General features: G+C 38.7%; 1 protein-coding gene across 4 annotated transcripts in view; it reads left to right on the top strand.

Annotated features, from left to right (window-relative positions):
* Positions 1-16058: 16058 nt before the first annotated feature.
* The window catches only part of LOC131075927 (OVARIAN TUMOR DOMAIN-containing deubiquitinating enzyme 1), a 34481-nt gene continuing 33008 nt past the window's right edge, over positions 16059-17531 (top strand). For 3 of the 4 annotated variants that reach the window (XR_009113284.2, XR_009113285.2, XM_058012889.2), the window contains exon 1: positions 16059-16303. Coding sequence is in view for 2 of the 4 variants with exons in the window: in XM_058012889.2 (XP_057868872.1) it covers positions 16172-16303 (132 nt within the window). In the remaining 2 variants the exon portion in view is untranslated. The remainder of the gene's footprint in view (positions 16304-17531) is intronic. The other variant, XM_058012890.2, reaches the window with a different exon arrangement.

Raw genomic sequence — 17531 nt, 5'->3', positions numbered from 1 at the left:
ATGTCGAGAACATGGACACTACAAACAACAATGATACACATAATGACAATATGGACAACATTTCAGTACATTCAGCAGAAGTGGAAGACTTCATTATGGATCCCCATTTCAATCGATTGGTTGAGGAAATAATGAGGAGAGATAGACAATGTTTCTTACAAGTGATGGCACAAAGTGGAGCCAAGATCCCTCATGATTTTGACATGTCTCAAATAATGGAAAATCAACCTTTGCAACAACCTCACCTCAACATGGATCAAAGGAGGCCTAATAGTGGAGGCAATAGAGGAACACATATTGTTCCTGAATCACCATCATCTTTGTTTCAAAAACCTGAGGTTCTATACACACATGGTCAAGCATACGATACTCACCTTCACAGACCATTATGGAAGTCTTATGCAGAAAAATATACTCAATCACATGCCAATGCTATGGACCAACCACCAAAGAAATTGGATATCCAAAGGCATTTTCAAAATTTGGACACAAGGAAACCCCACGTCAAATTTCGGGGCAACACATTAGAACAAACTCATGACATGCCTATAGAGTATGGTATACATGGACAAAGCAGATATTTCATTCCTCACCGTGACTCTATGCCAAGTGGTCCCTATACGTAGCATCATTATAGACCTCCTCCATATGAACATGTGTATGATCAATACCATCCATATATGCAACATGCTCCTCCACCCGGTGGTTCAAGCATGGGGTATGGTCCAAGAAGTCGATCTCCACCTAAGAACAATTTGGAGCAGCAAATTAAAGACTTACAAAAGAAAATGGAGGACATAAATACACCGAAGCCAACTTACACAGTGAGAGACATATGTCCCTATCCATTTGACAAAATCATTCCAATGCCTCCTTTTCCTACACATTTTGTGACACCTAAGATTGATAACTACAGAGGAAAAGGGGATCCTAAGGCACATATAAGACAATTTTTCACAGCTTGCATTGAGGTAGCATCTGAAGAGACATATTTGATGAGATTATTCCCATAGAGCTTAGGTGATCAAGCTATGGAATTATTCTCCCAACTCCCACCTAGAATTAAGTCATGGGGTGACTTAGTAGAGGCATTTATCCAACATTTCTCATATAACATAGAGACAGACATATCAGTCACCACTTTGTACAACACCAAGCAAAAGGATAGAGAATCTTTTCCATCATTTTTACAAAGATGGAGAAATCTAGCCAGCAGATGCTCTTCTGAAATTCCACAAAAACAAATGGTAGAGATGTTCACCCAAAATGTTAGCAAAGACATTGGTTATGACTTGAGAAAAGCTTGTTTGTCCACCTTCAAGGACATCGTTGAAAAAGGCTTGGCAATAGAAAAGTTCCTAATTGAACAAGGAGTAATTAAGATATTCAAGGAAAATAAAGATGACTTTAAAGGAAAAGATAAGCCAAGTTTATGGAATAAAAACAAGAACACAGTCAATGATGGTGTTGTTGATGCCAATATAGTACGATCCAAAATTGTTTTTTCTGGATCAAGCTCTACAAACAATCAGGTGAATACTCAAACAACTTCAAAGTCACGAAGGAAGTACACCCCATTGGGAGAACCACTAGAATCAATTTTAAAGAAGCTAGTGGCAAACAAAATAATAACAATTCCAGATTTCCCTCCATATGAGCCAAAGGTTAAACCAAATTGGTGGAATGATGATGAATATTGTGAATTTTATAAGAGAAAAGGTCATAAAACAAGAATTTGTCATCGACTGAAGAACATCATACAAGATCTTATTGATAGAGGTCACATTGAGATTGAAGGACACTCATCCAATCAAGAACATGGAATGTTTAAATAACCATTCCCAAAACATGACAAGGGAAAAGCTAAAGCCACAGATGACCAAACCAACTATACCAGAGCATCCTATAACTATGATTCAACTGTTAATCGTATTTCGATGGACAATTATGTCTCTACCATTATCATCAAGGACAAAATGCCTGAGAATTCTACCCAAAGACCCAAGATTGTCCTAAAAGGCATTGGACCCTCTTCTGAACCTACCTCTGAATGTAATGTTACAACTCGTTGAGGTAAATTCACTTTGCAAGGTGCTCCAGCTAAACCCACCGCTTCCTCATCAACCAAGCCCGAGTATGACCTTGTAGAACAGTTAGGGAAGACACTCGCACTTATCTCCATCCTCGAGCTCTTATGCATATCCCCTGCACATAAAGCCATTCTTGACAAAATCTTAAGAGACACTTCTGTCCCTACTAATCTGAACATGGACCAGTTTCAAGCCATGGTGGGATACCTTTCTATTCCACACTCCCTTACATTCACAAAAGCTAACGACGCCTCCGTGAGCCAACCACATAAAGCACCTTTACACATCGAAGCCTTCCTACACAAACATCGAATAAAGCGAGTCCTGATAGATGGAGGAGCTGGTCTAAACATTTGTACATTGAGCACTATTAAACAATTGGGATATTCTGATAAAGCTGTGAATTCTACAAAAAAAATTACCATCGAAGCATATGATGATGAAGAGCGTTCATCCAAAGGCACAGTCACCTTGCCCCGTAGAGTCAAGCCAGTTACAAAAGATGTGGTTTGTCAAGTCCCAGACCTGGATCTCACATACAACATATTGCTAGGACGTCCATAGATTCATGAGATGAGGGGAGTCCCATCTACATACCACCAATGCATTAAGTTTCCTCACAACGGAGTTGAAATAACAGTTAATGGTGATCCTAATCCATTCATATACTGCAATAACTTGAGACCAAAAACTGAGACGATCATTCCAAGTAATATAGAAGTTGTCCCTTCTTCTGCATACATTGATCCTCAATCATTAAAACCTTCGACATCAAAACAAGGTGAGCTTAAAGGGAAATATCAGGACAAAGGCATGGGTGAATACACTTTGAATCAAACCATGTGCTTACAACAAGTTATGAGTTCACCAAAAGAATATGGACAACCATATCCTTCTAAATGGGTATCTATCATTACACTCAAATGGGAACCTACTATCTTCCAAAGATGGGGTAAAATGGAAGAAGAAGACTTATACAAAATGCTTTACAAAGACCGTGAAAATGATACACAAGATCACATTAGCATACCATGTGAAAAATATGGCAAAGGATTCAAAATCCTACAAAAATTTGGGTATGATGATACAAGTCCTCTTGGCTTAAGAAATGAAGGTATCATTCAACCTTTGCAACCAGAATTGACATTCAAAAAGGAACGCTCGAAAGGACTTGGTTTCATGTCTTCCAAGGTAAATACTCAAAAGGCAGAAGAAGCATTACAAATTAAAGCGGCCAAAAATCAACAAGAGAACTGCTATTCCATGGACTCCAATGAATGGGAATAGGATACGGACAAATCCTCCAGTGACTATGAACTCACCGAGACATTCAGAGAACCAGGTGAACCCATAGAAGAAGAGGAATTTTATAGAAAATTCAAAGTTGGTCAAGAAACAACCCCTGAGGATCCCACACAGTCCTTGCCTTTAGGTTCTAGGTCGAAATCACAAAGAATGAGGACACTCGTCCTAGAATGCGCTACTAGTGATGACAATTTGGATTCGTTCACAATCGAGACAGATGAGGAGAGTGCCAACGATGACCTCGACAAGTTCCTCAACATACTTGAATATAACTGCATTTTCACCCTTAGTCCCGCTAACTTTGAAAACATTGAAGGTCTTCCCCTTGTCCACCACCAACTTATTGACTGTGACCATGAAGGACCTGTACAGTTCGACACATTCCAAAATGATGAAGCTTTTATTGACTATCTAGGCATATGGGATGATCTCCCCCCTGGGGACCATAAAGCAGGATACACTATAGAGCTCAACAGCGTGACATATTTTGGTGAGGGTGTTGGGCCTTCTAGTCGCAAAAATATAAAAATAAAAATAAATCAAGGGTCTTATGGTGAAAATCACGTTGTGGCGTTGTTTGACCCCAAAAAAGTAAAAAGAAAGGACGTATCCGAGGGTGAAAACCTCTCTGAGGCACCCAAGGATGGAAGGCTCGACATTCTCCCGACATCATATGAAGAAAAATCATCTATGTTAGTAGAGGAGACCATCAAAACAAACATTGCTACAAAAGAAATCCCACATAACATATTCCTAGCACAATCTCTGACAGAGACAAAAAGACCAAAGTTCATAAGTTTCTTCACAAAGCGACAAATCATTTTTGCATGGTCATATACTGATATGCCTGGATTGGATCCGGATTTAGTAATGCATCATTTGACAGTCAAACTAGGGGCAAAACAGTGAAAACATAAATTAAGAAAGATGCATCCACAAGTGGCATTATTAGTCAAAGCGGAGCTTGAAAAATTATTGGATGTCGGATTCATACGCCCAATTGATTACCCTGAATGGATCTCCAACTTAGTGCCTGTCAGCAAACCAGATCGCAACATCAGAATATGCACAGATTTCAGAGACATCAACAAAGCTTGTCCTAAGGATGATTTTCCATTGCTAAATATTGACTTGATCATAGATCTCACAGCAGGGCATGCGATGTTATCTTTGATGGATGGATTCTCTGGCTATAATCAAATAAAAATTGCATCTGAGGATCAGCACAAAACAACATTTACTTGTCCTTGGGGAAATTTCTGCTAGAATGTCATGCCCTTTGGGCTAAAGAATGCAGGCGCTAGATATCAAAGAGCCATGACTACCATCTTTCATGATCTTATGCACGTTACTATGGAAAATTATGTTGATGACCTATTGGGAAAATCAATAGATAGAGATACACATTTGGACATACTTTCAGTCATTTTTGATCGGTTGGAAAAATACAAAGTAAGGTTAAACCCCAAGAAATGTGTCTTTAGAGTAACCTCTGGGAAGCTCCTGGGATTCATTGTCTCAAAAAGAGGAATTGAAGCTGATTCAGCAAAAGTCAAGGCGATCCTAGAGATGCAGCCACCAAGAAATATCAGTCAACTTCGATCTTTGCAAGGGAGACTCCAATCCATACGAAGATTCATTACACAACTTGCAGATAAATGTCATCTTTTTCAGCATTTGCTACACAAAAACATCAAATTCAAATGGGATGATAACTACCAACAAGCCTTCCAGATACTCAAAAATTATCTTCTGAATCCGCCAGTCTTGATGCCACCAATTTCGGAACAACCCCTATTACTATATGTATCTGCTACTTCAACAACATTGGGGGCACTCTTAGCACAACAAGATGCTAAGGGCAAAGAAAAGGCAGTCTACTACATTAGTCGCACTTTGGTGGGATATGAGCTAAACTACACACCAATTGAGCGTGCATGTCTCGTTGTGATCTTTGCTTCACATAAATTATGACAGTACATGCTAACTCATAAAATGAAGTTGGTTGCAAGGATCGATCTATTGAAATACCTTCTCAATAAAGCAACGCTTATTGGTTGACTAGCCAAATGGGTGATGCTCCTGAGTGAATTCGACATTGAATATGTAGACAAAAAAGCAATACAAGGATAAGCTATCGCAAATCAATTAGCAAATGCTCCTATGATAGATGATGCTCCTCCAACTTCAGAATTTCCAGATGAATCCATCTTGACAGTATCACATGCAAAGCCTTGGCAGCTATACTTTGACGGCTCATACACACAACATGGTGCAGGAGCTGGCATCCTCTTCATCACACCTCAAGGGGATTCCATACCAAAATCATATCGATTATCATTTCCTTGCACTAATAACATAGCATAATACGAGGCATTAACAACTAGATTACGAATTGGAGTTCAGTGGAAGATCCAGGAACTCCATGTTTTTGGGGATTCTCAACTTGTAATTTGTCAAGCAACTGATGACTACCAAACAAAAGATGAAAAATTAATGCCTTACGAACGAATGGTGGATGAACTGAAACAACATTTTGTGAAGTTAGACTTTGAGCAGATACCAAGAGAGCAGAATCGAGTCGCAAATGCCATGGCTACCATTGCTTCACTAATCGATCTACCATAGAATGAAACGCGCTATGAGTTCTTGGTGGATAACCTTTTGTTTCCCTCGTATGAGATCACTCCTACTGAGATGATATGTGTCGTTGGTCCTGATTCCTAGTTATAGGTTCCATTTTCACATACCTTCGTAATAATACCCTTCCTCAATCAACGTCGCACTTTCATTCGCCAATCTACTCGATACGTCATTTTAGCCGATATCCTATACCGTCGAGGTCTAGATGGCACTCTTCTTAGATGTTTAGAAAGAGACGAAGCTCATATTGCATTACATGAAGTTCATGAAGGGATATGTGGTCCACATTCTAGTGGTCCTACCTTAGTCAAGAAACTCATCAGGACTGGATATTATTGGCCCAATATGGAAAAAAACTAATATTAGTTTGTCAAGAAATGTAAGCAATGTCAACTTCATGGAGACCTCATTCATGTGCCAACGCAAGAACTTAAACCGATTGCGACTCCTTGGCCCTTTTGCCAATGGGGACTCGATCTCATAGGCAAGATTCATCCTCCTTCCTCCAATGGCCACAAATTCATCATCACCACCACATAGTACTTCACAAAATGGATTGAAGTCATGCCTCTTACACAAGTCATTGGAAAACAGATTGCTACATTCATTCTCAACTACATCATTTGTCGATACGGTATTCCTATTTCCATCATCATCGATAACGAGCGTCCCTTCAAAAATCAAAATGTTCATGAAATTTGTGATCGCTTCCATATTACCCATCATTTCTCCACACCCTATTACCCTCAAGGTAACAACCAAGCCGAGGCATCAAATAAAACCATTCTTAAAATCCTAAAAAATACAGTCGATGATGCTGGCCGCAATTGACATATCCAACTTAATCTCGCACTTTGGGCTTACCGCATAAGCGTCTGCACACCTATAGGAGCCACACCTTATTCACTTGTCTACGACGCTGATACTATCCTACCTATTGAGGTCGAGTTACCCTCTTTACAAGTCTCTTTGCAAAACATTATCAGTGATGAAGACTACATGGTCTCTCGCTTACAGGAACTTGAACTATTGGATGAACAAAGACAAACTGCTTTTAATCATATCAAGTCTTATCAACAACGAATGAGTCGCAGTTACAATCATAAAGTCAAGCCTCGCACATTTGAGGTAGGTGACTTAGTCCTCAAAGAAAATCCTAAAAATCAGCAAGACAGAGAGAAGAAGGGCAAGTTCGAACCAAATTGGCTTGGTCCTTACATCGTTACAGTAGCCTGTGGATCCGGTGCATATCAACTCTCAACCCCAGATGGTGAAACTTTGGAGGATCCTATCAACAACATGCACCTTCGCAGGTTTTACACATAGCTCTTTAGAGTATCCTAATTCAAAAATACAAAAATACAAAAAATAAAAATAAAAAAATAAAAAATACAAAAAAATCATAAAAACATAAAAAATCGTTATTTGGTGAAAACCTGGCAAACAGGCGCCTTGTGACACAAAAAAATTGGAAAAAAGAAAAACATTTCGTCCAACGGTGAAAACCACTTCGATAGCACCCTGGGCAAGTACCATGGTGAAAACTGGGTCACCGACACCATATGTAGAGACATTGCTCCTCCCTCCTTCAGGATTCCATTTCATCCTTTCACTTTGCACACACTCACAACTTATTCATTCATAACAAACTTACCCATTCCCATCATGGCTTGTTATTGATCTACCTAAGATTGGTTAGCCATTCATAATAATCCATTCCTTTTCACTCCTTTCCATCCATAATAAATCAACTCCTATATGTGGCTAAGGCAAATCCTACATCTAGTGATGGGTGTGGAACTGGGAACATCACACGTTCTGAGGAGTACAGTTTCTTCCAGTTTTCTTCAGTCTATTCGTGCACAATCCATAATAAAGTAACATGTACATCACCAATCCGTAATAAAGTTTCGTCTTCTCTGCAATAAAGTATCAATTGCCTGGATTCAGTTAGTTTCAGATGAGACACAACAACAATAGACTTTCAACAAATCAAATCTTTCAACAGACTCAGACAACATTATGGTTCAGTGCTATCTATCCTTTTGTGAAAGTAAACATTGTGACCACGATCAAACATACTTATATAAGTGACAAGAGACACTAAACCTGAGGACTATAGTGGATGTTGGTGTTGAGTCTTGGTTTTCTTTTGATTTTATCTTTTTGGTGACATGTCTTTTAGCTTTTCCGGGATGTCTTTGACTAGAGATTTTATCTCCAAGATGTCTTCGACTAGAAAGGCGAGGATGGGGTATCGTCACCTATTTTTCTTTGTTGTCTGTGGATTGTCTCTTAGTAATGCTTTGACTTGTCCAAGGATACGAGGACACAGTGAGTCTGGTATGAACTGGGACATTCCTTGTTTGCGACTGTCTTATCTCCATGCAAACAGGTACAATGACTTTCTAGGTCGAACATATGCCTGGATTGTCGTAACCTACTTGCCATAATAAAGCTCAATGATGATAACGCACAAGAAGCTCTTTCACTTTCAAATCTTTTATCTTCCATCCCCCTTTCTTGATTGACCTCCATCATCCTTCTTGAGTCCGGGTAGCCTGCTATGACATGATTGAGTATAATGACAAGCCAAAAATATTTGCATTTCATGTAGTTGCACCTGCATTACCACATATTAAGCATTTCATACATACATACATATATCACAATTGCATCGCATCCTGCACACATCACATGTTAGCACATTCTATATACATTCACATTTGCATCATGCATAACATATTAAAAACATAAAAGAACAAAAATATTGCATTTTATCATGTACATATTTGCATCCATATCTTAGCCATCACATAGAAACATACATAATGAAACATCTCATCACATAGGTACACATGCATATAGCTGCCGCAAGGATGAATCTCATATATATATAATCATAAGTGTCATGATACAATGATGTCAAAATCATATGGCTACAATCACCTGAAGGTGTCATCATACAAAATGGTACAAAATTGATACATAGGGAGCCCTCTAAGGCTATGATGAACTTCCTCCCTCGGAGCTGGCTGGCCTCGACGAAGTCTGAACCTTGGAAGGACCCGCCCCAAGATCATCTCTCTTGTCCCCTCTATCTGGTGGTGGTGGAGGACCCATGACCCCACCGCTCGATTCCTGTCTCTTGTCGCTCCCTCCAGTGGTCGTCGTTGTCCGCGATGGTCTACGGAAGCTCCTAGCTCGCTGCTCTGGTGGCACTACTTCATAGTATAGGTCTCTCCAGTAGCCTATCTCCTCCCCGTCTCGCAAAACATAGGCGTATCCAGCTCCTGTGTCCTTTGTTTCCTGTCTCCCTGCCCTTAGTGCTGTCTCAGACTGTGTATAACACTGGATAGCCTGATCCCTCTCCCGCTCAGTGTCCCTCAGTTGTCTCATGAGCCTTTCCCTCTCTCGCTCGAGATCTTGGATCTCATCTGCCTATCCCTAGCAGATCTCCCTCAAATCCAGTAACTCATCCTCCTCCTCTCCCCCCTCACCCTGTCCCTATACCTATGGCTACTCCTGTGGCTGCCCCTGTCCCTGTCCTTGTCCCTGTACATGTCCGGGAACCTGTGCTGCTGGCACCTGTAAAGGCAATCTACCTCTGCTTCTCACCATGTGATCTTGTCGAATATGCCTCTCCTCTCCACCCTCTCTCCTCGGAGCCACTCTCCTCTCTCCTACTACACCCTGCCTCCTCCGTCAACCTCTACCTCTGCCATCTCCATCATCATCTCCATCACCTCCACCATCTCCATCTATCGGCTCCCCTAGATCCGTCAACCGTGGAAATGGATGCTCTGCCCAATATGCAGTATACTCTGCATCCATCCCTGCATCCTCTATCTCTGGCCACATATCCCAAGGCAAAGGAATCATCTCTACCAGCTGCGTCATTGCCTGATCATAAGACAACAATGGCCCGAAGTGCGCATGATCTCTCACTGTCCGAGCATACATCCCAAAACCTCGTGGCATCCGCTGTATCCTGCCAAGCTGCCTGCCCACCCTATCCACCAACTGCCTCTCACATATGGCATCTGCCCAATCAGATACCTGCTCCTAAACACATATGGCAACTCCGCTGCATCATCCTCCCACTCCTCGTACTCTCGGTATGGCCTCTATACTACACTGTCAATCTCATCAATGACCTTGCGCCAGTACTTTAATCTCCCAATCTGCGACTGAGATGTAATCATATCATACAGATGTACAAAACTGTTCCCATGACCCCTGTCTTGGAAATGAATCAATCGTGTCACACCTGCAATAATGTCACTTCGCAACCCAATCCTGCTAATCCATGGTATACAAACTGATGTAACTCATAATACAAGTGTGCCAACAGACACGGTCCCCATGCAAACCTGGTGTGCTCTGTTACCAGTGTCTCCAGTGTACTCCCCCATCCCACAACCAATCCTCGTGTCGCCCTATCCGGATAGAGGAACCCACTGATCACTCTTGCCAGTACTATTGGTAGTGCTAATCCTGTCTGTGTCATGGTATCCCAAGCCACGTGTCCAACCCTCATCTCCAATCCTGGATCCTGGAACACTCATCTCAGTGCATCCCTGTCTCTGTCTCGATCGTAGGGTACTAACTCCCCATCGATCGGTATCCTCAGAATCCTGTAAACATCCTCTAAGGTGACTGTCATCTCACCCATCGACAAATGAAAAGTATAAGTCTTTGAGTGCCATCTCTCAACTAGCGCAGTCAGCAACCCCATGTTCGCTCGAAACTCAGGCATGTACAAAATATGTCGCAGGCCCATAGCCTGAACCGCTGCTCTCTCCTTAACTGTTAGCTTTGCTTGCAAACTCTGAGTCGACGGGAATCTCTCTCGTGACTCCAGCATAGGTAGGTCCTCCTGCAGTCAAGCAAATCAACTGTGTCAATCATAGTGGCATTCCCTGTTCATCACAAAATGTTGCTTTTCATCCTAGTGCTTATGGTTCTCTATCCTAGTGGCATTCCCTGTTCATCACAAAGTGTTACTTTTTATCCTAGTGGTACTCCTTGATCATCACAAAGTACTACGTTTTTGCACTCCCTGTTCATCACAAAGTGCTGCTCTTTTTAGTACTCCCTGTTCATCACAAAGTACTATGTTTTGGCATTCCCTGTTCATCACAAAGTGCCTTGATCTGTCCTATCCTAGGGCCTCTGCTTAAGTGTATCCTCCTTAGTATTTTCTTAATTGGCAACGTATGTTCTATCATAGAATTGTCAATCCTAGCCCTATCTGATATCCTAGTCTTCTTTAGAGGACCTGCATGAGTGTATCCTCTCAGCAACTTATCCAATCGACAACGTATGTTCATCACAAAACTGTCGATTCGACCTAGAAGACATAAACGCACATTTATGATATAAACGTGCTTACATATTGCACATACACATCTTCTCTGCACAGGCGCGCCTGACATACATAGACGTGTCTCTGCTCTACACAGACGCGCCCATATAGGTGCCTGCACAATGTAGACGCCCTCACATTTGACATAAATGACTTTGCATTCACAGATGCGCCTGACACAAACACAGATGCGGCTAGCCAACCCAGACGCGCTTGGCACCAACATAGACGTGCCCTAGCATTTTTTGACCCTGCTTGCAATATCTAAAATGCATTAAATGCGCTACCTAACATGCATTTATGGCAACATTAATGTGACAAAGTACAAGGAGGTTTTGCGGTACTTACCGGCTCTCCTGCATCTGCTAGCCTTTGAAATCGGCGAACGCGATCGAATCTGTGAACCAATGCCATCGCTGCTATCTGCTGACTGCTCTATGCTCTCTCTGCACTCTGATCTCTTAGATGTGTGGATGACAATAAGGATGTTTTCCCTCGTAGTCTATCTTATAGACTACCCCAGCCATAGCCCTAGCCCTAGCCCTATTCAGTCTTCTTTATCCCATGACTTTGTCACTTCATCCGGTCAATCCTTTCTCGCCTTTCTTTCTTATCGAGAGATTGTCTATGATCTTTTCAGACATTTTTATCCAATCTCTCGAGGGGGCATATCATTCCCATCTTGGGGCAACTTTGTATCAGTTCATCTTATCTTCTTTGAAACAACACGACAAGCTGCATTGTCTCAAAGAGGGGCAAAATGTAGACACCTAAAATTGTCCAGTCTAATTAAATAAATATCTTTATTTATTTAATTATTTAAGCCTGATTCTTCTATTAATTAAATAAATCTTTATTTATTTAATTAATTCATTTACCCTCTTCTATCCTTAATTCTCATTTAAATAAATATTTTTGTTTATTTAAATTATCCTTTTTCTAAATTAAATAAATACTTTTATTTATTTAATTGATCCCACTTCTTCTATTAATTAATCAAATATTTATTTATTTAATTAATTCATTAGCCTTTTCTACCCATGACACATGTCATTCGTCTCTTAATTCATACACTACCTACCCTCTCATTATTTTCTTATTTTCTCTACCTACCCTCTAATCATAGCCGACCATTTGTCTTTTACACCTCTTAATCTTATCCCTCCATTTCTTATAGTGTCTTATATATAAGGAGATGCTTCCTTCATTATCAAACCCCGACCCGACTACTCTGGCATTCGAACTTTCATATGCGATCAAGCCTACTTGCAACCACATTTTCGTTCTTTGTTGAGCTCTTGTGCACACATAAAATTTGAGAGCAAATATATCAAGCAAGATCAACGGAGATAGGAAGAATGAAGATCCAAACCCTAGTGGACATGTGATGGTATAATATTTGTGATTTTATTTGATTTGCATTGCCTTAGGTAATCTTCATATGTTATGGTGGATCTTTGTTGTTGTTAGGCTAGGGTTTTGTGGTTGAATTCATTTAGTCTTTCAATATTGTTATTATCCACTTTCACCATAAACAATATAGACAATAAGTAGTTGTAGAACTTGTGTGAATCATATACCATTGCTAGAGCTCTTTTTGTCGAGCTATATAATATCTATCTGCTTGGGAAAGCTTTTGGTTGGCAAAAAAATTAGATGATTTTTGTTGTCTCTTTGTTGTGCTAGTATTGCACTTATGGATATGTTGAAGGCATTCACATGGATGTGGAATGAGACTATCTAGTCTAAAAATATTAGTACGGGGCCCTCAAAATATTCTATTTTAGTGTGTCGAAATACCATTGATATTTCTTTGTCCAAGTGATAGCTTTTTTGGTATTTTTCTTCTAGAGTTCTTCCAATGGCATAGGTAATGTTGCATAAACTTTAATGAACTTCTAGTGGTAATTGAAGTACCCTAGGAATGTTTTTACGTTCATTATTTTTTTAGGTGGTGGCAGTGTCATGATCAAAGCGGATTTCATGGGATTGATCATTAATCCTTCTATACATAATTATGTTACCCAATAATGTTCTAAATGGTACCACAAACATGCATTTTTTGATGTTTAGTGATATTATCAGCTTTTGCATTTTTCCAACATTGTGCAAAGTGATTGAATGTGATTTCTAACCAACCCATATACTGTTCAGTCATCCAAGCATACCTTCAAGAAGTCATGAATATAATATTTGAATGTGCTCAACATTGTCCAACAAAATGTTATGAAGATGTTATTTAAACTAAAATGAATGACCGTGTACATGAATGATCCCCATTCTATTGCAAATATGATATTTTGGTGGTCTTCTTCTTCAATCATGACTTGACGGTGTTTGTAAAGTCCTTTAGAAAATGAGTAAATCTCTCTCTATATAAGATATTCTAATATCTCTTTTGTGAATGAAGTCAGAAAGAGATCACGAATGTAGGCTTCAGAAAGCAACACATATCTCGATTTTTCCTATTTTTTAATTTTGGACTACCATGGGGTTGATCCATTATGAATCTTAAATTGGTTTTATGATTCAAGATATTAATTTTTATGTTCAAATTTGTTTTGAGTTTCTTTTTCAAGTTAGGATTGTGTCTGTATGGTCTTTTCTTTTGTGGTTTGGTTCATTCCTTATATTGTATTTTCATTATTCCCAGTTATTTAATTCCTTTCACTTTTGTGATTGTTTGAGGAAATAAGTCTTCATACTTAGACAAAAGCTCAATGACTTCGTCGACTACTTATTCATCCCAATAGTCCTTAATTTCAGCAAGTTTGGGATTAGTAGTGGAGGTTATGTTTTCTTCATTCAATATGCGAGGTTAGTTATAATATTGATCTTCTAAATCTTTGCACAACTTTGTAATTGTCTTTCACCTTTGGCTACCTCTGTTTCTATTTTAGGGTTCAAATTTTCTCCTTCTTGATGTGTTGTGTAGCATTGATTCTTCACATGATGTGTTTGTTTATCCATACAATCTATCTGTTTCCATATGCCTTGACTCTAGAATGGAGGATTTCGAGGATGTGGTTATGTATTGGTTGAAGAATTTGGCTTGAAGATGATTTCTTTCACTCTTTTTAATGTAGTACATATATTGCCATTTTCATCCCAAAAAATGAACATGTGGATGCAGTCTTTTTTAAGCTCTTGCCAAGCCTTTATTTCAGTCCTTCTCTCTTAGTTTATATATCATGTTTGGACCCCTGGGATTAAAGTCCAATAGAAAAGTTCTATGTACAATTGGTGATCATATTCTCTATATCCTTGCTATGCAGTTGTATATAATTTATAGGTGATCATCATTAGGTGATTGAACCCTTATATTTGGGAATGATAAGTGATTTTCCTTTTTGCATATGCTTTGTTTTGATCAACATTTTAAAGACATATCAGTGAGAGATGTTGTCTTTGTGTGTTTGCCAACAACATGCAACATTGTGGACCAATGCATATTGTAGTGTTGCAATATGCATTTATTCATCTTTGAATGTGTGTTCCATATCCATTATATACATATTCAATTAGGTTATCACATCCCGAGAATATGAGAAGTTTTATATGGGAGATGGCTCTTCAGATATGGTTTACATATTTCGTGTTCTTGCTTATTAAGTTTTACAATGCTTCTGGTAAGGTAACTTTGGTTGACGTAATTGTGTGACCTTTATATGCATGGCTCCTTACCATAAAAATCCTTCTTAAACCATACACCTCGCGGGAAAGTGGATCTTCCATTTCATTTGCAATAGGTAATTTAGAGATTGAGTATATCAATCTTCAATTGTCTCTTGTTATCTTTTTCTTGAATGGTTTCTTCCATATATGAGCTATTTCCATCATCTCCTAGAGGAATGTGTATGGCTTAAGTATCACCCACAAATGAAATATCCTCTTTTTTGGAATGCACAATTCTATTTGCATTTACAAACCATTTCAGACCTAATAATGTTCAAAATATGTCAAAAGACTCTTTCATCCCTACCACTATTATTACTACTTAGGATATGTTTGATATAGCAAACTTTGTAGCGAGAACTCTTTTAATTTTTTTAATATATATATTAAAAAAGTATTCTTAATTGTCTCATGAACATCTTCAACCTTACGATGAACTAATAAGCATTATTTTTATTCAAGAAAGTTTGAACACAAAAACTACTAATGAAAAGATAAAAGATCCTTATGACATATTTAAAAGACAGTCGAACAAATTACTCCATAATGCAATAATTTTAGATTTTACAATCTTCTAAAATATATATGTGCTAACATAAGTCATAAAATGAATATTTACATATAAATTATGACTTCATTAACATAATTTCAAATAACTAGATGTCAAGAAACAAAAAAAACTAAACAAATACTAACTACTACACTTTTTTAATATATATTTTTTATTTCTAAAATTAACCAAACTTCCACTCCTAAGATTTTTTTTAATGAGAACCCTTTGTTTTGGTGACATCAACACCAACACATAATACCCCAACTTTACCACCACACCATGTACACCCAACAATTTTCCTTTTGTTTCACTTCAATGTGGGTTAAGAGGGGACACTCTTCACGTGCCTTGATTGATATTAGAATACGTAACCCCACAATTAAATGGAAATAATAAAAAGAAAATCACTCAATAAAAATATCGGAGCAATAAATACCTCTTTGTTGCCCTCTGCAATTGGAAGATCAAGAAACAGTAGTCACGCGGAATTAGAAAGCAGCGCGAATACCAGTTTAACCCTCGCGTACGCTGTGAGAGATGGAAGGTTGCGATGCAGTAGAAGCTGTAATCGAAGCAGATTGGTCAGGCGTAACTGATGACGATATTTTGCAGCAGCACAATGCCATCCAAGCCGAGGAGGCCAACAAAATTCCCTTCGTTGGTGATAAGGTTAGATCAAATTCCTTATAAACCCTAATGCTTTATCCTTTCTCTCTACCTCCCGGGGATTTGCTCTGGCGATCTTTGGGAGTTAGAATGGCTGCAATCTTGGTTAAATTTGGCTTTGCTTGGTTTAAATTTGGCTTTACTTGGTTAAATTTGTACGTATATGGCTCCGTCTGGTTAAATTTGGTCATATTTGGCTTTTCCTGGTTAAAATTTTGTGTTGTCTGGCTAAATTTGTTTGTGTTTGGATAAGGCTGGCTAAAATTGGTTACTTTTATTTGTAATGTCGGTCTTTCGTTGTTGGATTTGAGCTCGGGGAATCGTAAAATTTGAGCTGAGCTGTGTTCAGGGAAGATTTCTGGGTAAAGATGCTTGAAAGACATAAACGAAGTGTGTCCCTGATGTTGTTTGGTCATATTTACGCAGTTTAGTGTCGAAATTTCTTTATAATATGGACTGCAGAAGGTTAAATTCTTCAATATGGATGTGACGCGCACATAGATCGTCTTTTTTGTTGTAAATTTGGAGCTTCGTATGCTTGGATAAAGGTTAAATTGGTTAGTTTTTTTGTCTTCGTTGGGTTTTATAGAGTGTTTTGCAATGCTGTTATGTCGTTTGAAAAATTTAACTCAGAAAAGTCCATCAGATTTGTATTTAGGTTTGTACGAATTGCGGGTCCAAAGTTGAGAGATATTTGGATCAGAGTTTATGGGCTATTAGTGTGGTATTATTTGTTTCGTCACTAAATAATCTTTAAATCGGCTGTGTGTTTTTTGATTAACTTTGTTTAAATTTAATTGTAACATGCGAAAACTGCTGCATTGGGTTATTGTTATTTAAATACATGTGGAGAGGGTATCAATTTAAGTGTAAATGTAAATCTTCAAGACTAGGCCAAGTAAGAGTTATTGGTGAGGCAGATGCATGTTAATGTTTTAACTTATAAGTTATATTGGTTAATATCAGCTGAGAGCGAAAACTTTAATAGGACCGTGTTTAGAGAGAAGTTGACGTTTTTCAAGTTGCTTTGTTTTTATTTTAGTGTAATAGGTAGATACCTTGTGATGACTTATGATTGTAGAGCTAAGATTGGCCAAGTTTGGTTAAATTTAATTGTAATGCGGCTCTGTTGTTGATATAGTAGTAGTAATTTCTGGTTGCTTTATGTAGTTAGCTCGGTATTTTTGGGCTGTCGAATCTTGAGTTCTTTGATATGGCCATATTGTTTTGT

The sequence above is a fragment of the Cryptomeria japonica genome, chromosome 9, assembly GCF_030272615.1.
Source record: "Cryptomeria japonica chromosome 9, Sugi_1.0, whole genome shotgun sequence".
In the NCBI taxonomy this organism is placed as follows: Eukaryota; Viridiplantae; Streptophyta; class Pinopsida; order Cupressales; family Cupressaceae; genus Cryptomeria; species Cryptomeria japonica.
This window is presented reverse-complemented; position numbering and strand designations above follow the sequence as displayed.